The 23,860-nt window shown below is 33.9% G+C and overlaps 1 protein-coding gene across 11 annotated transcripts in view; it reads left to right on the top strand.

Moving 5' to 3' along the window:
- Positions 1 to 23,860, top strand: part of FRYL (FRY like transcription coactivator) — a 170,668-nt gene that overhangs the window by 121,747 nt on the left and 25,061 nt on the right. For 9 of the 11 annotated variants that reach the window (XM_084518260.1, XM_084518252.1, XM_084518261.1 and 6 more), the window contains 19 exons: positions 922 to 1,090; positions 2,446 to 2,530; positions 4,570 to 4,682; positions 6,731 to 6,881; positions 7,269 to 7,372; positions 8,091 to 8,276; positions 9,900 to 10,104; positions 10,864 to 10,985; positions 11,486 to 11,676; positions 12,383 to 12,477; positions 13,150 to 13,757; positions 14,394 to 14,491; positions 15,523 to 15,693; positions 16,745 to 16,885; positions 19,025 to 19,222; positions 20,135 to 20,296; positions 20,615 to 20,689; positions 20,790 to 20,966; positions 23,541 to 23,744. In XM_084518260.1, the coding sequence (XP_084374386.1) occupies positions 922 to 1,090; positions 2,446 to 2,530; positions 4,570 to 4,682; positions 6,731 to 6,881; positions 7,269 to 7,372; positions 8,091 to 8,276; positions 9,900 to 10,104; positions 10,864 to 10,985; positions 11,486 to 11,676; positions 12,383 to 12,477; positions 13,150 to 13,757; positions 14,394 to 14,491; positions 15,523 to 15,693; positions 16,745 to 16,885; positions 19,025 to 19,222; positions 20,135 to 20,296; positions 20,615 to 20,689; positions 20,790 to 20,966; positions 23,541 to 23,744 (3,255 nt within the window). The remainder of the gene's footprint in view (positions 1 to 921; positions 1,091 to 2,445; positions 2,531 to 4,569; positions 4,683 to 6,730; positions 6,882 to 7,268; positions 7,373 to 8,090; positions 8,277 to 9,899; positions 10,105 to 10,863; positions 10,986 to 11,485; positions 11,677 to 12,382; positions 12,478 to 13,149; positions 13,758 to 14,393; positions 14,492 to 15,522; positions 15,694 to 16,744; positions 16,886 to 19,024; positions 19,223 to 20,134; positions 20,297 to 20,614; positions 20,690 to 20,789; positions 20,967 to 23,540; positions 23,745 to 23,860) is intronic. The other 2 variants (XM_084518254.1, XM_084518255.1) reach the window with 2 other exon arrangements.

Raw genomic sequence — 23,860 nt, 5'->3', positions numbered from 1 at the left:
AGGAATACTTTTCAATGTAATTAATACATGGTATACTGAAACTCTTAAAGATCAGCTTGTAGAACCTCTGAAACTATAGAGGCTTGTCATTGATCAGGTAAATGATAGAAATATTTGTAATAAGAATGAAAAGATTTTGAGAAAATAATTTCTCTAGTGTTGGTAGTCTTCTGTTCATGAAACTTACCATTATCACAATTTACTCAGGATGCTAAGTCTGCATCAGTCTACTGTGCAACTCCTTTCCTTCATAGTATGCAAATCAAATACAATAGATGGTTTCTGTTCATTAGGAAGAATTAAGATTAAGTTCCGTAAATAACATTTTCATTAGAGAATTACAATAGGTTTTGCCAATAGTTCAAAAAGGTAGATATCAAGTAAATGCAGGAAGAGAGAGAAATCTGTGCCAAGTATCAGGACCTATAATATCCTGTTCTTACGAAGGAAATCTTTAGTTTGTTGATTGAACTCTTAATCAACATTCATTGTTTTCATTACAAATCAAAAACTATAAAACATGTAAGTGAAGTACAAAAAGAAATGATAGAACAACACATCTTACTTTGGCTTTTTGTACTATCATCCTGTATAATTTTAATCTGAGATGTTGATGAAACTTTTGTGAGAAAAATCTATTTTCTTTCATTTCTTAACAAACTGTTACTGAACTAAGATTTATTTTTATGATGTTTCTGATGCTTGCTGCTCTTTCCAGCTGTGAAAGCAATTTTGTTTACTTGCAGAGCAAGTCAGTTGCAGGTATCATCACTAGCAATACAGGTAGATCCTGATTGTGATGAGTTGAGGTATTCAAATCTCTCTTTCTCTCTCTTTTTTTTTTTTAATCAGTTGACTACCTTAAGAATTTATTTTATTTACATGTTATTTTATATAAATATACTTTTTTTTTGTTGTCAGGTAAAGAAAGTTATTGTTTATTTGGGTAGAGACAAAACAATGCAACTGCTGGAAGAGCTAGTGAGTGAACTTCAGCTTACAGATCCTGTCAGTTCAGGAGTCACTCACATGGATAATCCACCATACTACCGCATTACTTCCAGCTATAAAATCCCCTCTGTCACTTCAGGTGAGAATTAAGCTATTACTGCTGTCAATGATAAATATGTTATAATCAATCAGTTAAAATATCGGAGTTTAAATATCTGTAAATATTTAGTAGGAGTTCAGTGTTCTGTTTCTAAAAGTAAGTTACAGTAGAAAGTCTATTTTAGAAGGTCTGTGGTACAAATCTACAAGATTTGCATTTTTTGCTGTATCCAGGGTTCTCATTAAAGAACATCTGATAATCTCACAAGGAATAGCCTTGTATCAGTGTATATGTTAGACTTTGCATTCAGATCTTGCACTGTTTACCTTCAATATATAATATACCCTCAATAATACCCTAATACCCTTTTATGTCCATTCAGCTAAACAGAAGCAATTTACAAATCCATATAAACTAATGTTAGATAGACAAGCTACATCTATAGAAATGTATTTGAGGATGTTTAAGTGAATTTATTTAGGATAATTTATTTAGAAATAATTAACAATTAACATGCAATAGGTAAATCATCCAAAAATATCTCTGAAAATATAAAAAGTGTCTATCACATACATCAGTCCAAGACCATGCTGAGAAATACATGGAAAAGCTGTATAGTTTCGGTGAAGCATCTTTCTAAGTGAGCCCCAAAGGTCTTCAATGTGAAGGTATCTAAGCAAGGCTAAAGCTTTTGTGCTGCAGAGCTGCCAGTATTCTAGAGTAGCCTGCAGCTATCACCTATAGGGCAGTTATCTGGATCATAAGGTTGGGTACATTGACACTTGTTCGTGGAAGTGTTTAAACAGTGTAAAAAAATCATGGGGCACTTGCACTTAAGTGTATATTGAGAATAGCAAAATGTGGAGAGGTTGCAAAATTATTTCCAGTTATGGTCATCTATTATGTGTGATGCTTGCAAGTTTCTCTTCAAAAAAGATTGATGCAGGCTTCACTGCATGCTGCTGATAAATTTTAATCCCTAATCTGTTTGTCATTTGAATAAATTGCATACCAAAGTCCAAGTGCATTTTACAGATGAATAGGATATAGCATAAAAGAAAGAAAGAGTTATCTGGATCCTGCTTTGAAAACAAGCATTTCTACTTAATTTACATTGAAGACTCAGAGATTCCTAGAATGAATTCTTTTGATTTTTTTTTCCTGTTGGTGAAACTATGGTAGCAGTTCGGAATCTTCTAATCTAAACAACATTATTTCTCCCACGTGAAAGTGGTTTCTGCTGCTCATTTTGTATTTGTTGCTATAGTGCATGTGTGGTTGTGCTTCTTAGCATGGACAAGTAAATAAGGGCCATCGTGTATTGCTTAAGACTGCTTTTTTTTTTTTTTTTTTTTATTCACTTATCAATCTCTTTCTTTGTCCATAATTCATAGGTACCACTTCTAGTAGCAATACAATGGTGGCTCCCACAGATGGCAACCCTGACAGTAAACATATAAAAGACAGTATTGAAGAGAAGTAAGTATCTCCTCAAAAAGCAGTTACTAGTTGAATTACAAGAATTCCTGGTAGCTGCTAGAAATAGCATGTCTGTGGCTTTAGGTATGTCTACACCGCAGGAAATACATGTGTGTAAACTGTGTGAGTACAATGTGTTTTTAGAATGGGAAATCTATTTGGAATTAACATGGGCAGCCTTAATTGTAATTTGAACTTTAAAACCTTTACAGGAAGCTGAATAAAATAAGGTACCAATCCAGGTCAGTCTTTGCATTGCTTTGGCTATATTGTTGAAGATATCTAAATTAGTTACTTATTACACTGGATTGTATATGTTTACATGAGAGTGATTATATTGTAGGTGAGTATGGATATGTTGAATGCAAATGTTACCGTTTTAGTAACATAGCCAATTCACAGATGTGTTTCCTAGCTCACAAGAAATCAGCAGTTCCCATGTTTTGATAGCCAGTTTATTCTCCCATTTACAATAGTTGAATCTCTGCTATGTGTAGCAAGATCCCTTGCAGCTAGCTGAGAAACAGATGCCTCCCTCTCTAATTTTTGGGGTTCTTTAGAGTCATCTTTTGGAGAAACTTCTCAAACAGTGGTACTGGTGTGAGGGTGGTGGAAGGCAAACAGCTGACATGGAATTAGTCAGGGTGTGGACTCAAAATCGCCTATGGGCTTGCTTTCATTGTGTGTTCAATGTGAGCTAGCCAACTTTACAGCGAAAGAAAGATTCTATAATTAGCATGAGGAAACATGCACACAGAAAAATATGCACACAGGCCATTGCTGTATAGTAGGTGTGATGTGGTAGGTTACAAATCAGCTTATTTTGTGATGATTTGTTTCTGAACCTTAGTAAATATTTCTAGAGGATATACAAAAGTAATTGTATTTCTGTACTTATACCTATATACTTTCCCATTGGAATGTTTTTTTCTTCTCTGGGACCATTATATAAATATATTTATACTAGTAAGTATATTGACAGAAACATATGCAATACTTAAATTCTTCAATTAAATATACTTGAATTAAAATAAATTGCTTTTTAAGAAGATGGAAATAAATTATAAAAGATTGTTAAATCTATGATGTCATCCAGAATTTGGCCTAGCAAGGTACAGACAGGTATTTGGCTGCTTTGAGGCCTGGAGATGAAGAAGCTTTTAAAGTAATGAACGCAGTTTTCAAAGTCCATGCAAGTTGTAGCATCTGTTGTATTGTTGTCAAAGACCTCCCTTGGCTCCCTTTTTGATACAATATACTGTGTATATCTTGGACTTGCAAAGAGGAGGGAATTATAGAAACTATGTCAAAACAACTTGGAAATTGTGCTTTTTGCTCTCTCATTTCTCTGACTTTGTTCTAGTTTATCAGATTAATGAAGTAAGACAATCCTGGACTGTATGTATATTTATTTCTGCGCCAGATTATAGAATCAGATCAAATGATCAGTTCGTTATTACTGAGAAGAATGTATAATGGTAAAACATATTAATATATCTAAATGTTAATGGAATGTTCTAACAGAAATACAATTTGTACTGGATTACCTCCTTGAATCCTCTTTATAGCACTGCTGCAGGAGGTCTTATACAACTGAGATATTTTGCCATCTTCACAGAATCACAGAATTTCTAGGTTGGAAGAGACCTCAAGATCATCGAGTCCAACCTCTGACCTAACGCTAGCAGTCCCCACTAAACCATATCCCTAAGCTCTACATCTAAACGTCTTTTGAAGACTTCCAGGGATGGTGACTCCACCACTTCCCTGGGCAGCCTGTTCCAATGCCTCACAACCCTTTCAGTGAAGAAGTTCTTCCTAACATCTAACCTAAAACTCCCTTGGCTCAACTTAAGCCCATTCCCCCTCGTCCTGTCACCAGGCACATGGGAGATGTGCCTTATTATATAATAGTCCTTGTAAGATCAAATATTTTTGCATAACGGTGTTGGTGATATACAGTTTTACTAAGAGACTCTGAATGATTATTTTTTATTACAGAATGTCAGTTACTAGTGCTGTTTTATTTGTTCCTGCAGCTATGTACATCTAGACATCTACAGCGGGTTGAACAGTAACTTAAACCGTCAGCACCACAGACTAGAATCTCGCTACAGCAGCAGCTCTGGAGGATCATATGAAGAGGAAAAAAGTAATATTTTAATTTAAATTTACTTCTATGTGTAGAAAATAGAACTTTTAAAAATTAATACTTTTGCTGAAGGTTGTAAAACATGAGGAAATAGGTAATATCAGTGACAAATAATGAGACTTTTGCATGAATCCTTTAAAAAATTATTACATTCCCCAGCCTTATTTCCGCTGTTGAAATCTAGCATACATTTGATTTACAATAGCAAGTGCAAGGAATATACCATGCTTTCTTTCATTCCCTTGTCCTCTAGAATGAGTTTTGAAAATCATCCCAAGTGAAGCAGTTTCACTTCATTTTCTTTGCCACTACCAACACCAAAGACAGGTTAAGCTGAAAAAACAGAAGAGAGACTAGCAGGAGGAAAAACAGATGAATGAGAAAAAGATGATAGAAAAGGAAAAAATATATATAAAATTAGTAATTATTCTTTTAAACAATAGCAGTATTTGTCCTGTTGAAAAAAAAACATACAAAATTTTCAAAGAATCTTAGGAAAAGAAAAAACAGCAGAGAAGAAGGATATTGTGTTGTACGTGCAATTAATTTTCAAACTTGTTTTAATTCATTAATTTATTTTTTTGTGATCTATGATCTGTTTTTTTCTGAGGTACAGGGGTAAAGAAAGTAGTTAAAATCTCTTCTGAAACTCCTCCTATTTTTGGAGGCCTTTTTTTTTTAAACACAGGCTTATTAACTGTGGCTGCTGTTTTACCACAGTAAGTCAAATTATCATTGCCCAAAAGCTTTGCATGTCAGTATAGTGTGTCACATGTTTTATTGGAGCAACAATGTCCAGTATTAATCCAAATGGCCTCTTTAATAACTGAGTCTGTGTAGACCACAAAGCTTAGAATGAATATGGTCATTCTTACTGTCACATTCAAGGACATGGAACATAGTGTCCTCTATAGAGCTTGTTGTAAAGTCTGGACATGGCCATGTAGATTTGCTAAAGTTTTATGGCTTTTTGTCACTTTTGGGTTAGTAACAGGTTGGTGGACCTTCTGGGTAGGCAGTGTATTATTTGTTGCTTGCAAGAGCAGTGTCTAATATCATAGTCATGGTCATTTTTATTTTTTGCTAGCTAATTATGGTAGCAAGACTGGGTATGCTGAAGCAGATGATAATTCAAATGTTCTGTCAGTGAGAAGTTTGTCACCTCCAGTCAAGAAGGTGATAATGAGCTGATACATGTGTGAACTTCTGAAACATCTGTAGCCACGCTTCGGAAAGGGCAACTGGTAGAATCACTGACAGACTGAAGAGTTGAGGCAGTCTCCTTTCTGTTTCTGCCCTTAATAGATTGTTCTAAAATCTAACATGTCTCATTTAAAAACAGAAGAATATTTTGCACGTGTAACACAGTGTACTCTCATACAAAATAACTGATGTGTTTCTTCAAGGACTTTTGAAACACTCTTAATCAAAAACTAATTGTTTTTCTTTGTCTTCTTGAAAAATGTACTTATTTCTAAGCCAGTGACTTTTATTCAAGCACTGAGATGCTGAAAAAGTGGCAAGTTCTGAGTTACCACATATATCAGGCCTGTAGGAAATTGTAGGACTGATGTATTTTTGCTAGTGAGCTCTATAAAGAGACGCTCTTGAGAAATATATCCTTAGCCTATAATAAAATGCAACTCTTCCAGACAAGTTATGTACTGTCCTGGGACCCAGTCTTAACTTTCTATCTTACATCAGGTTTCAGTTTCAAGGAAACTCTACTTGATAGCTTTGTCTTTTGTTCCTTATGTGCCTCCATCATGTTTATGAACTTGCTCAACAAAATCTTACTCTGCACATATACGTTATGTGTTTGGCTTCTGTAGAATCATCCTTAACTGTCCAACTGCTGTTTATAGCTGGTTTTTTGTTGTTGTTCAGCTTGTTAAGAAATTTAAAATATTTTTTTTAGAGGACTATGTAATACAGAAATGGATTATTTCTGTATCGTATAACAGTCTTTAGTTGTCTATATAATACAGAAATACATGCTTTGTTTTCATTCACTTTTATTTTTCTGGTTTAATTATCTGTTGCGTTAGGTGATTCAATGCCTCTGTATTCAAACTGGCGGTTGAAGGTGATGGAGCACAATCAAGGAGAGCCTCTACCATTTCCACCTACTGGAGGTTGCTGGTCACCACTGGTGGATTACTTGCCTGAAACTTCTCCTCCGGGCATGTCTCTTCACAGGTAACTGGTTTAACAGCCGTTAGCAATATTGTTAAATAACTGTTTAATAGTTATTAACAATACATTACTTTTTAATTTGCATTGTACAAATATAATAATTTAAACATAGCAGATTAAAGGTAGTCAATTTAAATATAATAGATGAAGATGGTACTGTTATTTTCTGTGGTTTTACTTATTTAGCGGTTTAAAAATTAGATTTTAAAGCCTTTAAATTTGTAAGACTGGAGTTTTTCTGTCTTCATTGTGCGCATACATATTTCCCTTAATCCAGGTGGGTTGATGTTTATAGGCTTGAAAGAACACTGTTAAGTAGCTTAAGCTTTTTGCAGCTCTTTATAAAGGTTGTATGTTATGTTATTCTAACAGATTTATTTTTGTTTTTAGATGCAATATAGCAGTGATCCTTCTGACTGACTTGATAGTTGACCACAGTGTGAAGGTAGAATGGGGAGGATACTTGCATCTTTTGCTTCATGCAATTTTTATAGGTAACTAAATTCTTATAGAAATATCTCTAGTTACTTAGAAACAGTAGCTATTTACATAGCTGTTCTTTTACACACTGGAATTACTGTTTCCAGTTGTATTTAAGTCTCTTACTATTTACAAACAGAACTTTAGGACAGAACTCAGAAAGGACCACTGTGTTATTAAATAATGCAGATTTATATAAAGGTGTTATGACCTGAATATTTGAAAGTTCACTTTCAAAAAATAAAAACAATATTCCTTTTTGTTTTGAAAAAGCATTCGCCTAAATATCTTTCAGCTTAATTAATATGAATATAATTAAAGAAGGTTTTGTAGCCATTCAAAAGCACTTTCTGATGGAGCCACATTTCCCACATTTTCTGTGTAGAAGACAAAATGAAATACAACTTTTTCTTTTTTCTGTTTATCTTTTTAGTAGTTATAATACAGAGCACAGATTAATCTTACTCTTGTAAGAAACAAGATAACATCTTTGTGTTTGTTAAATTGTTTTGTTTTTTTTTTTGTATATATTTGAACACTGAAAAAACATCTAAGGGAAGATGAAAGAACTAAATTCTGTAGCTAGCAGGAATCCTGTGTTCACTTAGTGAATTATGTGTCTCTTGTTTGGTGAAGTATAACATACCAGTTTGAATACTGCTATATTTTAATAGTTGAATTATATGTGCCCTCTGCTTTTAATAAAACTTTTCCATTTTCCTTTTTTGGTAGGTTTTGACCACTGTCACCCTGAAGTCTATGAGCATTGTAAACGACTGCTTTTGCATCTTCTGATAGTGATGGGATCCAGTAGTAATGTCCAGTCTGTTGCCTCTGTCCTGCTCAGAAACAGAGAGTTCAATGAATCCAGGGTGCTTACCGTTAAGCAAACTACACATCTAGATTATACTTTTACAGGTATGCTTTAGGCTTGTTAAAATTACATGGAAATGTAATTTTCTTGTAGGCATTATTAAGATCTCTGTTATTTCTAATATTTTTTTTCTGGAGCCCTTGTAAAGTGTATTTTGTTTCAACCCTGTCTGACTGATTAAAATGTCTTTCTTCAGATTTTAATTAAATCAAAACGAGTACAGTTCATGTTAGCACTTTGTGCCTAGTCATAAGAGCTGGGAGCTCAGCTGAACAATTGTATAGTAATAGAAAAAACAAAGGAAACTACGTTTTTGGGTCTGTAATAGAGCAGTTTTTATGATGCCCTTGAAAATTAAAAAAAAAAAAAAAAAAGCACACACAAAAAACAAACAAAAACACAAGAATTTACATTTCTTGTGCACAGGATCTTTGCATTTCTGACTTTAGTCTGTTGTCATTGTTTAATAGGCTATGAATTTCTTATTCTTTTCAAAAGAATATTCTTGTTCAAAAGAAATCTTATTCAAAAGAATATTCTTTTGAGGTCCTGCATTTTAATATTCACCTTAATGTTAACATTATTGCAATGATACAGGAAGTTATGCATTTTATATGTAACTGTGAAAGTAATAGGTGTGAGCCTATTATAGTTTCTATAAAAAAGTGAGAGTTCATTTTGCTGAAACCTAGTATTTCATCTTATTTCAGTAGGTGGCAGCATATTACTATACATTCGGTTTGTTTCTATTCTGTTCAAATCAGAGGTGATTTTGTCACTAATCAAAAAATGTGCATCTTTTTCTGCATTTGATATTCACGATAATGAGGACTTAAAAAGTGAATGTAGCGGAGAAATTATTTTACGTAAACCTATTAATGGAACTTTATCAATGTTCCTGTACAACCGTTCTATTCCTAATCTTTGCAGTTTTGAGTAAAACTGTCTAAATGTGACAGGATATTTTGCTGTTGTTGTTAGAACAAAAATATCTAATAGGAACTGGAATGAGATCATTATCAATTATTTCCAGCTGGGGATTAAAATGAGGTGATTACAAGTATACATGCCTAGCACAAGGTAAAGCAAGCTGATAAAAATTTTTCTTTGAACCAGGTAATGCCTCAATCCAAACCATGCAGCTCTATAGATCAAAATTTTTTGGTGGCTATCAGCAAGTCTCAAGTTTATGTACAGTTGTTACAGTCAAATATTCATGACTCTTTTCCTTTGCCAGTTTGCTTTCTCCCAGCACCTCATAGATTTAGGCATAATAGGAGTTGCTTCAGTTGCATTTTACAGGCACACGATTGTTCTGATGGAGAGAAAATCTTACAGAAACGTCATCTGGAAGCAGTTTGTATCATTTGTCTCAACTTACTACGATGAGATGCCTCACTGAGCTGCCATTTCACCATATTACCAATACAAAAAATCAAACAGAATGCAGTGATTTTTAAAGAGGGATCTGCCTGTTCCTTGTTAAAGGTCCAGTCATGCCAAGTCTTGCATATTGATTGATTTCATTTGAAATTATTGCATCCATGAATTTATTCTCATTACATTTGCTAAATTATTGATTTTTAGAGAGCTATTTTTTCTTTTTATTAATTTAATATTGAATTGTCAACTTAAGAGCTCATAATAATTTTTTTTTTTTATTTCAGCAGGTGTTCATGATTTTATACCAGATTACCAGCCCTCCCCAATGACAGACTCAGGGCTTAGTTCAAGTTCTACCTCTTCTAGCATCAGTTTAGGAAATACAAGTGCTGCCATGTCTCATCTGCACACCACCATCCTCAATGAGGTTGACATTTCAGTAGAGCAGGATGAAAAAGTGAAAACTCTCATAGAATTCATTACCTCAAGGTAAGATTTCAGTTTTTATTTTTGTCAAGAAAAACGTTTTATCACCACTAAGAATATCAAGACTAACCCTGAAGTGTTAGGACTAGAATACAGAAAGATGATTAGGAAATTGCAAGATTTGTGTGGAGGTTATGGATTACCTAATAGAAGAAATCTGGCTACTTGGAAAAAACAAGGCGGGGGGATTAGTGGCAAGGAACATCTGTAAAACAAGCAACACTTGTGCAGTTTGTGTGATAGTTTATAGAAGGCTTTCAAGGTTGTGCCAATCTGAAATCCAGCTTGCTTAATCAGAATTTATGAAAAACATGCCAACAAAGAAAGCTTTACATGGCCCTAGGATTTGAATAGTGTGGTGTATTGATGGGAAGAAAATGATAAGAAAGAAGGTTGATTTATGAAGTGTATAATGGTAGTAGCTGTAACTGTGTCTTTGTTAGCTAATTAAATGTTAACTAACAAAGAGCATCTCTTCCTAAATTTACAATGTTGCTTCAGTTACACTTGATATCTTGCTTTTCACCTTGCCTTGCCTTCATGTGTATTGTATAATATTGAACAGTTAGTTGTCAAACTTCTTTCCAGTTTGTGTCAGTAGTTCTAAATGGTGTCATTTATATGGTAGGTAGCAGATTTTTTTGCAGTTATGTAAGGTAAAAATAACATTTCAATAACATTAATGACAAAGGCTTCAATAACATTAATGACAAAGGCTATGTTTTATGTTCTATCATGTTTGCTTTGTTTTTATATTTTTAGGAAAAGAGGGCCACTCTGGAATCATGAAGATGTTTCGGCCAAGAACCCTAATATAAAGAGTGCTGAACAGTTAACTGTGTTTTTAAAGCATGTGGTAGCTATATTTAAACAGTCTAGCTCAGGTATGTTTGAAAACGCTTGATGCATAATAGAATATTTGAGTCATTGAACTACATGATTTTTTTCAAGGACTTTAAGTTTACAGACGATTTATAAAATCACATTTATAGCTACCTGCTTTTAAATAATAGAGATTTTTCTTGTGTGTTGCACATTACAATTCATGCATCAGATGAATCTGTTGCATCAGATTTAAATATAATATTCCAGAAATTAGATAAAATATCTTATTAATTTATTGTGGACATTTAACATTCAAATCATAAATGTTCTACTCTCTGCAAGTCTCTCAAGTGTTAAGTATTGTAGAATAGAGTTCATGTCTGGAAAGATTTTTCATAGGAGTATTCCTAAAGATAACAGTAGGAGGTGAGCATATTTTAAAGTTAGGAATGACTTTTACAATTATACTGTCTAAGAAATGCAAGTTCTTTTTTTTTTTTCGTTTTTTTTTTTTCCCCCATGAAACATTGTGCTATTTGAGTATTATTTGCTTTCATAGTAGGATTTCAATTGGAACACCGTCTCAGTGAAGTTGCTTTGCAAACTGCACTTTCGTGTTCCTCTCGACATTATGCTGGGAGGTCCTTTCAGATCTTCAGGGCTCTGAAGCAGCCTCTTACTGCATCTACACTTTCTGATGTTCTCTCCAGATTAGTAGAAACTGTTGGAGATGCAGGGGAAGAAGCTCAGGTATTTGAATTTTTCCTCTTATTTTATTAGAAAGGTGAATATGCCTAAATGACATACTTATGCTGTTATTTTAATGATAGCAAAATTTAAAATCATTTTGGATTCAGTTGCTTTTATTTTTAAATAAAGATACTTTATATATCAGAGAAGTTTTAGTCATGACACTTTCTGAATTCTCACTTAATGAAATGAGACTAGCCATGCACATTTTCTTCTAGAGCCATAAGAAATTTCAAACAGTTTGATACATCTGTTTCCCGAAAACACCATATCTTTCATAGTTAGGGATTCCTGAGATCAGCCATATAAAAAATAATTTAGTTGTTTTATTAAGGACTTAACCTGGTAAGTGCTAAAACCACCTGGTGGCATGTTAGATCTAAAGAATTAAATCTAACCTTTCAACCAAGGATAAGGCCATCCTTAAAAATAATGCAAGTCAGAGTGGATTTTATTTTATTTTTTTTATTTATTTATTTTGTATTTAGGAATAAATGAAAGGTCTTATCATTTTACTTGTTTTCCTCTGTCTTGAAGCTATGGCCAGTTTGAGCTCTGTCTTCAAGGTTACATTCTAAATGAAGCATGAGAATAATAATTTAGTTACTGATGCTGATTTTATATTTTTATATCACTATTTGTTAGATGTTATGTGATTTTCCTTGTATATACTGCATAATTTATAATGACCTGTGGCTTTCCGCAGGGTTTTGTCATAGAACTGCTTCTGACTTTAGAGTCTGCAATTGATACGTTGGCTGAAACCATGAAGCATTACGATCTGCTTTCTGCCCTTTCTCAGTAAGTTCTTTTATTAGTCAAGCTACATTATACATTTCTATATATTTGAATTATTTAAGATCTGTATTACATATGTAATGAAATTATTTCTTACTATATTTGCAGAATAGTTGTTTCTTGATAGCAGTTACTTGGTCATTTATGGTATTTTTAGCTTTCTGCCACAAGCAAAACTCATAAGAATCTAGATATTCTGAAAAGATATCTGCTGTCTGTTCAAATCACCCTCTTGGTTCAAAAAACACCTTATGGCTTTTATTTTGAAATGATGTCATTAGTTCTGAAATTTTTCAAAAATAAGAGCACTGTGAGTAGTTTTAGGACTTTGTTTTTTTTCTTTCTTTTTAATCAGGCCTTACTGACCTTGATTAAAAGATCATCTTTTACATGCTTTAGGTTAATATTCCTGACTTTACTGAATTGCTTTGTAATTATTTTACTATTTTGTGATTGTAATCAATTTATTTTGTAGCACACATAATGGGATGCTCTAGTTTTGTTCTTATGCTGTAAAAATATTATAGCATACAGAGAAGTTTTCTCTTTAGGGTATTTTCATGTATTGTAATACTTTTCCAGTGATGAATTAGAGTATTCACTAAGTTGTCTATGCATGTGGTTGCTGTCAAATCTTTTTCTTTTCTTTTTCTAAACTGCAATGTTTTATTTTAGAACCTCGTACCATGATTCTGTAATGGGAAACAAGTACGCAGCTAATAGGAAAAGCACTGGACAGATAAATCTGAGCACAAGTCCCATTAATAGTGGCAGTTGTTTGGGATACTACAGCAATGCAAGGAGTAATTCTTTGAGACTGAATTTAATCAGTGAGCGGAGAGGTGACCGTCGACGGAGCAACACACTGGATATAATGGATGGAAGGATAAATCATGGTGGAAGTTTGGCCAGGACTAGAAGCCTTTCCTCCCTGAGAGAGGGAGGAATGTATGATGTGCAGCCCACTACTGATCCTGTCAATCTGATGGCCACCATATTTTGGATTGCAACTTCATTGCTAGAGTCAGATTATGAGTATGAATACCTTTTGGCTCTCAAGCTACTCAACAAGCTTCTTATTCACTTGCCTCTGGATAAATCAGAGAGTCGAGAAAAGATAGAAAAGGTGCAGAATAAACTGAAATGGAATAACTTCCCAGGCCTTCAGCAGCTCTTCCTAAAAGGCTTTACTTCAGCATCCACACAAGAAATGACAGTTCATCTCCTGAGTAAACTCATCACAATTTCCAGGCATGCTTTGGTGGATCCTTCTCAGTTAGCAGGTACCTTTTAGTAATTATATTTGTAATGAAAATATATTTTTTCCTCAAATGATGTGCAATCAAAATTGGTAGTGGTTATGTATTTGCCTTAAAAAGCACCCTTCAGATAAATGAATTTTGCAGTTGTCGATATTACAACGATAGGTAGGGGGAATGCATTATGGACTATGGTTATCTGCCAAGAAATACTGCACAAAAACTTTAAGTATTGATCATTACCTTACTTCAGACTTGCTGACAAGGACATTTAAAGAGTATCTTTATTAATTTCATGATCTTGTGCTAAACAGCTCGATTAGTACTATGTGAAACATTTGTATGTTTTAGAAACAATGTTACTGTACTGCTTTAAGCTGTCACATTTCTTGATAGATTTGCTGAAGTGGTCCATTGATGACTTTGGTTTCATACTACGCATATGTGTATACACACTTATAGACACACAAATATTTATATTATACATACATACACACTTAGGTACGTGTGTAAATTTATTTATATATTTGTTTGAATGTACAAGTATTGTACTCTAAGGGTACGTAAGTATCAGAAAGCCATAATACATATACTTTACATTAAATTAAGTCATATTAAAGTCATTAGGGCTCGTATAACTGTGTTTATGTATGTGTTTAGGATTTCCCCTAAACATCTTGTGCCTACTTCCTCATCTGATCCAACATTTTGATAACCCAACTCAATTCTGTAAAGAAACAGCTGACAGGATAGCAAAGGTATGTAAAATGATTCTTGCAGAGTATCCAGGAGTTCACTTTTATTACCAGCACTAGTTCTGTATTTTTCGATTTCCTTATGTAGAATTTATACATGATTATATTAGACATACAGAGATAACTAAAATATCTTATTTTGAAACTGTGACCCAGTCCTCATTTATATAGTCGGGTTTCATATTAGCACATGAGTTTCTCTTTGCCACTGAGAAAACATAGATTTTTTTCTGTCACCTTTGCAGGTAAGGAATGTATTGACCTGTTATCAATGATATCAGTTACTTTTTCTTACCCGTCTGGTTTTGCAGCTTGTAATGCTAAATGTAAACTAAATTAATTCTTAAGCATACTTCCTAATTTATTTGTGATAAGGAAAAAATCCTTACCTTTCAGACTTGCAGGTAGGAAGAAAAGGTTCTCTTTCTATCCCTTGTACACCGTAGCTAACCTCGGAATATTTTCTTTGCTTAATGAACTGCAATGTCTGTTACAGCAGTTCAAAATGCACACCAGCAATGTCCAGCCAGGCTGGGGGAGTGCTGGTCTGACAGCCTGAATTTTAAGGAAAAATGTGGAAAGGGGAATAAGAAAGTGCTGTCTGTCATAGGAAATGCAAACACAGACCTCTGGCTTCCCAAATTGTGATACATATATCACTTAGTAGTGTGCAGGCCACCTCAGAGTCATACATGGCCTGTTGCAAGTCTAAAACTTACTGCTGTCCCAACATGTCATGTCAGGAGTGTGGAGCCATTTTCAGTATTTAAACAGTCTTGCTACCTGGCACACTTATTTATTTATGTATTTGAGAAAGCAGTGTAAGTATCACAGCAAATTCTCTCTACTACTTCTTTGACGAATTACCGGGCTCCAAAATTCAGCAGAAACTGTAGATGTTGCTCATATGACTACTTCATTTCCAGTTACTGGGGAATAGAGTGAAATCTGGGAAAAGTGCATGATGACTTGTGGGTACTTAAGTTAAAAATTTGTCATCTGTAATATAATTATCTATACTTTTGGCTTTCCAGGTTTGTGCGGAGGAGAAATCACCAACTCTTGCCAATCTGGCTCATATGATGAGTTTATACAGTACACACAGTTATTCCAGAGACTGCTCTAACTGGATTAATGTAGTGTGTAGATATTTGCATGACTCCTTCTCAGATGCCACATTTAACCTCGTAACTTATCTTGCAGAGGTAAATTTTTAATGCAGGTGTATCTCATGTTGACAATCAATGTTACATTTTCATGTTGACAATAAATGTTACATTTAGTCATTGCCAATTCCTTGTTTCTTACAATTCTGAATATTGAGAGAAAAAACACACCTTCTACAATGGGAGAATAAAAATAAAATGCTCTAGGATATGGAAAAGGAATGACTGCTGCCATTTTGGAGTGCAACAACTTGAGTATACCTTGAAATAATAATACCTCCAATGAAAAATCTCCTTTTACAATAGTAGTGTTGTGAAATAGATACTTATTTTCTATGCTGCGTGAATAGTCTATGTACACTGACTTGGCTTTAGCAAAATAATGCTCTGTGCAAATTTTAAAACATGTTTTGTAGCCAAGTACATATTTAAAGATGCCCTTATCAATACTTAACAACTACTTTCAAAGTTCAGTTGAAAGTAATGAATAGTATATAATCAAAAATAATTTAAATATAAAATTCAGTGTATGATTCTGTCAGCCACTCATACAGAAAAACTGTTGTTACTTTGAAAAAAGTACATTGTGTGAAAAACCTGTAGAGTTCATCCTTGAAGATTACTTCAAACTGATAATGGAAAAAATATTTGAACATTATAATTTATATAAACTTATTTCATTTCTAAGACTGTTTCATTCATAGGTCATGGAGTCATTGTTTTCCATGCACCTTTGTGATTTTGACTTTATTTGAACCCTTTATTTAGTGAGGAATATTATTCTGTTATTATTAGATAATTATTATATTATTATTATGTATTTTAGATCTGTGCCAACAGATACGCTGAACTTCAAGGGGGAGAATAAATTATAACAGATAACATTCTATTGCATTACATTTTTTATTTATTGCATTACATTTTCTTTTTAAGCTAAAACAACATTTTGAAAAATATGAAGTGGTATGCTAAAGCTTCTTGAGAGGAAGAATAAACATCTGTGGAAGATGTTTATATTTTAATGTTTATTTTCACTTCATGTTACTATTAAAGACACTAATTAGAGTCTGTATTTTTTTTTTTTTAAAAGTTGTTAGAGAAAGGGTTATCCAGTATGCAACAATCCTTACTGCAGATCATTTATAGTCTTCTGAGTCATATTGACCTGTCCACAGCACCGGTGAAGCAGTTTAATTTGGAAATCATAAAAGTGATTGGTAAATATGTTCAGGTAGGTACTTTGAAAAACTATTTTAAAAAAAGCTTTTCTGGTTATTATAAAAGTGAAATTACACTTGATTTTTATTTGAGAATTAATATATTTTAGATGTGAAAATGGTGGTTTAAAGTTCCATGGTATTTTTTTCCTTAATTCGTTATGTGCTTATGCATTTGTCCAACTTGATATATATCTTGTGGGACAAGTTACCTTAGTGTGTTCATTTACAGATGTAGGTAGTTCTACATTCATTTTAATAATCAAAGGATCATCTACTATGTCTACATAACTCTAAATATGGAAATGTTTGCTGTTAAATACTGTCCAAACGTATTTTAAGTGCATACTTTTTCAAACTAAGTTTGTATAGGTAAATATATGTTTAAATCATTTTCACTAATATATCTGTTCAAGTGAGGAACACTGAGGTGCACCGTAAGGAATTCAAGTGCTTTTTTTTTTTTGTTATTATTAAAGAAAGTACCCAAAAGATGAACCACAGTGTTTTGCCTTAGGTAATTTGATCCTTTGTAATTTGAACACAATTTACTGAAAATCTATTTTGTGGAAGAAAATCTAGCATCTTGCTGAAAGGTTTTATACAAATGCCTGGAGCACAAAACCATTTCAGTGCACAACATTCTCGTTATTTTTCTCCTTTTCTTTCTTCCCCAAATTCCATTATTGCCAAATGTAGTTCAGTCAAATGGTTTAATCATAATTAACCAGGAAAGGTAGTGCTCCCTGGCCGTTTTGCTATTGATGGATATGTACTTTAGATATTGTGCTCCTGTCAGAGTGCATTAGGCAAAATGGAATGATTAGCATAACTACAGTTTTCATAGCCTGACATCTGCTCGTTTCGCCTCTAACCTTTATCTGAGCTTTCTGTGCAAGCCCACACCACCATGGAATGAAGTCATAATTAGAAGATGTTAGCCATCAACATACTGGAACTAGTGAAAGAATGTTCCAGAGAAGGACATGCATTTTTCATAGGACGAAACATTAATTTGGGTAACAAAAGCAAAGTTCATAAAATAAGGTTTCTTGTTTAATCGTGGTGCTATTAAACCACAATTTTCTAGATTTTCTAGTCTTCTGCAATCACAGTTTATCTTAATAAATGTAAGTTGCTACAGGATGGTTCAGGTTTGAGATGATAGTTCTTTTATGCTTATGATGTACAGAAATTAAAGAAGTTGAAGGCCATCATTACCTAGAAAGAAGCAGGTACTACTTAGAGCCTTGAAAGTGGTGGTTTTTTTTCTTTACTGCATTAAAAAATAATAACAAACTTATCATCATACTTTAAAAAAAAATAAATTGTGCTCATTCCAAAAACACTGGAAGATTAAAGTTTCAGGTGAAATCCTAACATTTTCAGAAGCATAAATCTAACCTTCCCCAGGTGCTGCTTTTGATGTAAGTCTTGTTATCCACTCTACAATGTCTGCAACTAAAACTGCTGAATTATTTACATTACCTTAATCATCTTCCTAAGGACGGTGCACTTAGCTCAGACTCTGCCTCATATTTTCTCATACTTTTGCTTGTTTTTTTAAGCACTCCATCAGTTAGATACAATATGAATACTTCATAAACGTTTTTTTTTCCTTTTTTTTTTTTTTTTTTAAGATCTTTCAAATGCTTGAGAAGATACAAAACATGAAACATGTTTGTCTGTTTCAAATTCAGTTTACTCTGCCCTTAAGTGTAAAATAATTAGAGATGCCAGTAGGTGAAAGTTATTTTCCTTTGAAATACTATTGATTTTTAATGCTGTGGCACCAAGGGCAGGTGCTCCAGATAATGGTTAAAATAAATAAACAAGCAACCTGTAATGTAAATACTGGGAGCAAGGGACATGGAACAGTCTGGTGTGGCTGGCACTGTGAGCCAGAGCTACCAAGCAGGCCTTGCTCTTTCTGACCTCTGGCCATGGGATGGATGAGCCAGTGCCTCACTGCTGCCTTGCTGGTGCTTCCAGTTTCAAATCTTCTGCCTGTGTTTGTGTCTTGCAGTCACATATAGATTAGAGCTTTTGGCTCTGGGAATGTTGAAATAAATCAATGCAGAATCCTACTGTACGTTACAAACTGATGTATTATTTGAAGTGATTGTTTGGTGATTTACATATGTTCTTTTTAGAGTCCATATTGGAAGGAAGCTCTTAATATTTTGAAACTGGTGGTGTCTCGATCAGCAAGCCTTGTTGTACCTAACGATATTCCAAAGTCTTACGGAGGTGACATAGGTTCTCCTGAAATCTCTTTCACGAAAATTTTTAATAATGTTTCCAAGGAGCTACCTGGCAAGACCTTAGATTTTCATTTTGATATATCAGAGGTAATTACTCTGTTTAAACTACAATGCAATAATGACTTTCTATTTCAAACTTGGGTATGTTTTATGTTAGCCTTCTGCATTGATATGTCTTAAATATAATTGTTAAGAACAGAAGATGTTGAAGATGTTATGCACTTGTGAGGCATAATTAAAGTTATACTGAAAGGATGCATTAGAGCTAAATATAACATAATACAGGTGATATTCTTTGTATGTATGAAGAGGGGAGCATATGACTAGTATAATATAGGGATTTGAAAACTGTAGGCTTTAGAAGGATTCAAAAATAAGTTGAATAGTTGAAACTGGTCCTAAATAATGGCTGGAGTTGTACATGTCTTGGACCGTTACTTAAATCAGTAGAGTCCTCTCCTTAAATTGCTTATTGGAAATTTCATTGCATGTAAATAAGCAAGACACCAGGTGAATTCCCACACAGTTCATTGGAGGAGTACTTCCTGTCAGAAAGGCTGATTTGATCCCTGGTTTTTAGAAGTTGTGTTTGTTCTAGTGAAGTTGCTGGACTGTAGAAACAATAGTTTGATGTTTATGAGTGCATCCACAGAGAAATTTATCATCTATTAAACTTAGAATGTAGTTATTTTAAAAGTGCATTTAAAAATATAACTGGATTGTTAGCATAAGCTAGTATATTTCAAAAAATACAAATGGACAGAATGGCAGTCTGCTGCTTAGGGTAGAAGTATTCAACTTCGTGTGTCCCAATATACTGATGTTATCAGTGATGTCCTCAGTGAATTAGGCATGGACTTCATAGAATTCTAAAAACAAAGCAAAGGAAGGCACAAAGAAAAAAGCCCTCTGTAGTGTAATACTAATTTCTAAAATCAAATGCGTAATCTTTATTAATACAGATTTGAATTTTACTAAAGCATGTGTTGTCTTTGTTAGACACCAATTATTGGCAATAAATACGGTGATCAACACAGCGCAGCTGGTAGAAATGGGAAACCAAAAGTCATTGCTGTCACCCGGAGCACCTCTTCAACTTCATCAGGCTCCAATTCAAATGCATTAGTTCCTGTCAGCTGGAAGAGACCACAGCTATCTCAGGTACATTGTGTCTCAAGCACGTTATACTTATAAAATAGGCATTGTTTACGAATGTTGTGTGATAAAGGTATTTGTTGAAACGTAATTTGAAATCTACATGATGTCTTAGCAAAACAGTAAATTAATATATCATAAGCTGAAAGCTAATACAGATGAAGAGGATAAATGGTAAAATTATTTTTAGAGGATGATAGCATGTGAGATGACTAGTTAAAAATGCAGACATTTTACATTTTTATTTGGACTTCTGGTAGATGCCTTGCTTTTTGATTTTTTACTATTATTTTTTGTTATTTATTTATTGTTACATTTTTCCAGAGAAGAACCAGGGAGAAGCTGATGAATGTGCTTTCTCTGTGTGGTCCAGAATCTGGTCTTCCCAAGAATCCTTCAGTAAGTGGTTGGTGGTAGTGTTTTGTTTTGCTTTTTAAATTTGAAAAACGAGAATTCAGAAGTTGGAAGGTTTTATTTGTACTTTTACCCATATCTTCAGGTTGTGTTTTCCTCTAATGAAGACTTGGAAGTTGGAGATCAACAGACCAGTCTTATTTCAACAACAGAAGAAGTTATTCAAGAGGAGGAAGTGGCTGTAGAGGACAACACCAGTGAACAACAATTTGGAGTTTTTAAAGACTTTGACTTTTTAGATGTTGAATTGGAAGATGCAGAGGTGAGACCTTGGGAATTCTTCTGTATATTTCCTTTTGAGAGTGTTCTTAAAATTAGGCTGTGTTGGTGCAATTCTAAGGAAATGGCAGCTCTTCTGACTAATCCAATTGGGAAGAATTTATAACATGATTAAATTGAACTTGCATGATAAAGAAACTTGTATCTTAAACTTTGCAGTGTTCAGTTGTTGAAAATTGTTCAGGGGGAGGAGGTTCTTTGTCAGAGGTGATGTTAAGTGACTTAATCTGAAAGTGAAGTGATGTGATGGTATAAGCCAATGACAAGATGAACACCTGTTTATAAAGCAGTAGAAAACTTCTGGAGTAACAGTAGTATGCAGCAGAAATCTGTGAAGCAGTATGCTAAGAAAATATAATCTTTGTTCTTGAGGCATTTCTGCATTTTGAAAAGATGAACAGCTTTCAAAGTTGTAAACTGTACACTATACTAATTATATATGATTGATTCAGTCATATTAATTGCTTGCATTCTGACTTCAACATTATATCTGGCTTGTTGCAGTTGTTATGTTTCCTACACTTTTCCCCCTATCACAAAAAGTGAAGGAGAGTTAAAATTGAATTTTAGGAAATAGTAACAATTACATTACAAATTGTTACTTATTTGGGATAAATAAGAGGCTTCAGACCAGAATTGGATTAAGTTTAAAAGTGTGGTTGAAAGGACTGAGGAGAAGTGGGAGAAGAAATTGAATGCTTTGCAGTTTCTTTGAATGTTTTTATTACAGTCTATACAAAGCAGTGAATTAGTAATGGTGACCCTTGCAGGTCATGGGTCAACAGACTACCTAGGCAGATATCAGCTTATATAAACCTAAAATTGTTCTCCTCTTGGTTTATCCATCCCTTTATACAAGATCTTGCTTTGTTCCCCATAATAATTCAGTTTTTTCTCACTCTCTTCCTGCTTGCTTCACTTCAAGCCAGTTATTTGCGTGTTCTAGAAGTATAGGCTCCTTACCATATTGCATACGTGACCACAACCTATACAGATGCAATTTCCTATATTGAATGCTGCTCAAATAGTTAAGAGCCAAGGCTCAATAATAAAATATATTAACATCTAGGTGAGGCTTTGCAGGTAGGATGCCAAAAGTTCAAAACTTTGCCAAACAAAGTTACTCTTCAACTTTCTCATTATGTGCCTGTATGCAGCATTCAGTGCTTTACTTGAAGGGGAAAAAAAAGGCAGAGAACATACACACTTAAGGTTTACATATTAGTTTACATATAAATTGTGCACTTGATACAAGAGATGCCTAGTTTTTCACCAGAAATGCAGAACATTCCTTGTTGCTTAATTAAACTTAAGTGCTTCTGCCTACAGAAGTGCTACCTTATTGTTGTTGGGATTGTTTTGCTTTGGCATAAGTTTTTACCTTTTGTGGAGCAAAACAAATCACTAAGAGGGAAAGAGACTACAAAATGTTTAGTTGACTCTGCATATTTAAAATATAGTGATACTATCTCAGTTCGCCACAAGAGACGTTCTGTTAGAGCAGTTTCGGAACCCATACTTGTACACTTGGAACTAGATGTGATGTTTTAATAACTGGCTGTAGACTGGCAAAGTGAAACGATCAGGTTTTCCATCTAACTGGTTGTGTTGTTGAAGGTTGACAAAATGCTTGAGAAAATCAAATACGGCTGTTGTACTTGTGGATTTAAAAAGTAGTGTGTTTTAAGATCTGGATGTCACTTAGTATGTTGGATGTTTGCAACCTAAGTATGCCAGCCTTAAAATGTGAAAACTAGAAAGGATCCAGCTGTTGATGTTTAGGGTGCTTTCCATAAAATTGATGCAAAGTAACTGATAGAACAATTAATGAAGATAGTTTTTCTGCAGCTTGAAAATAATTAATGTTGATGATGCTTTGTCAGTTGAATGTGGTCACTTTAGATTCATGTGTGTTAGTTAAAAGAATCTCATCTAATGTTTGTGGCTTTACATGTTACACTAGAAAAATGTATCATAAGCATGTTGGTTTTGGTGTTCTGTCATCAGTTTATTTTTAATCAGTCTCCCATTAGAAAGAAAAATTATTTTAAATACTAGCTTTTTTGACTAAAGCTTTTTTCAGAGCTTGAATCAGTCTTTTACTGTTTGCAAATCCTATGTAATAAAACATTTTTCCCTGGTTCTAGAGTATCTTTAAGTGTTTGTCCTCGTTCTTTCTAATTATATGTGTTTTCCTTTTTGCTAACCAGGAGCTGCAGGTAAGTTGCAGCCTGGTGCCCTGGCTTGTTCATGTGTTGTTGTCTGTGGTGTGTTTGTACTTTCTAGTCAGAGACATAAAATGGTACTGATATAGGTTATAGGTTAAGCTACTCCCCAAGATGATAATCAAAAGAATTCTACTTCATTTAGCATATATTTTAATTTCTCTACAAACATCATTTAGCAAGGCATTTAAACTTTTAATAAAATTAAAGGGCTGATTGAAACTCTGTTCATAATGCATTTCGTACTTGTGTTGTCTGCGTTGCATTTGTATATTAATTTTATATGTATGAGTTTCAAGATAATATATGTCTGCAAACTTTTTTTATTACAGGGTGAAAGCATGGACAACTTCAACTGGGGTGTTCGTAGGCGCTCTCTTGACAGTATTGACAAAGGAGACACACCGTCTCTTCAAGAATGTCAGTACTCTGGTAGCACACCCAGCTTGAACTTGACCAACCAGGAAGATACTGATGAGTCTTCAGAAGAAGAAGCAGCGCTGACTGCAAGTCAGATACTGTCTCGATCACAGATGGTAAGTTACTTTACTGTGAAAGGAATCTGAGAACCTAAGTTTTTACCTGCATTTTTAGTGACTAAGTATGGCTCACACTTCTCATCCAGAGGAACAAAGGCCTTGAATAAAACTAA

Source organism: Aythya ferina (genome assembly GCF_964211825.1).
Source record: "Aythya ferina genome assembly, chromosome: 4".
Classification (NCBI taxonomy): Eukaryota; Metazoa; Chordata; class Aves; order Anseriformes; family Anatidae; genus Aythya; species Aythya ferina.
This window is presented reverse-complemented; position numbering and strand designations above follow the sequence as displayed.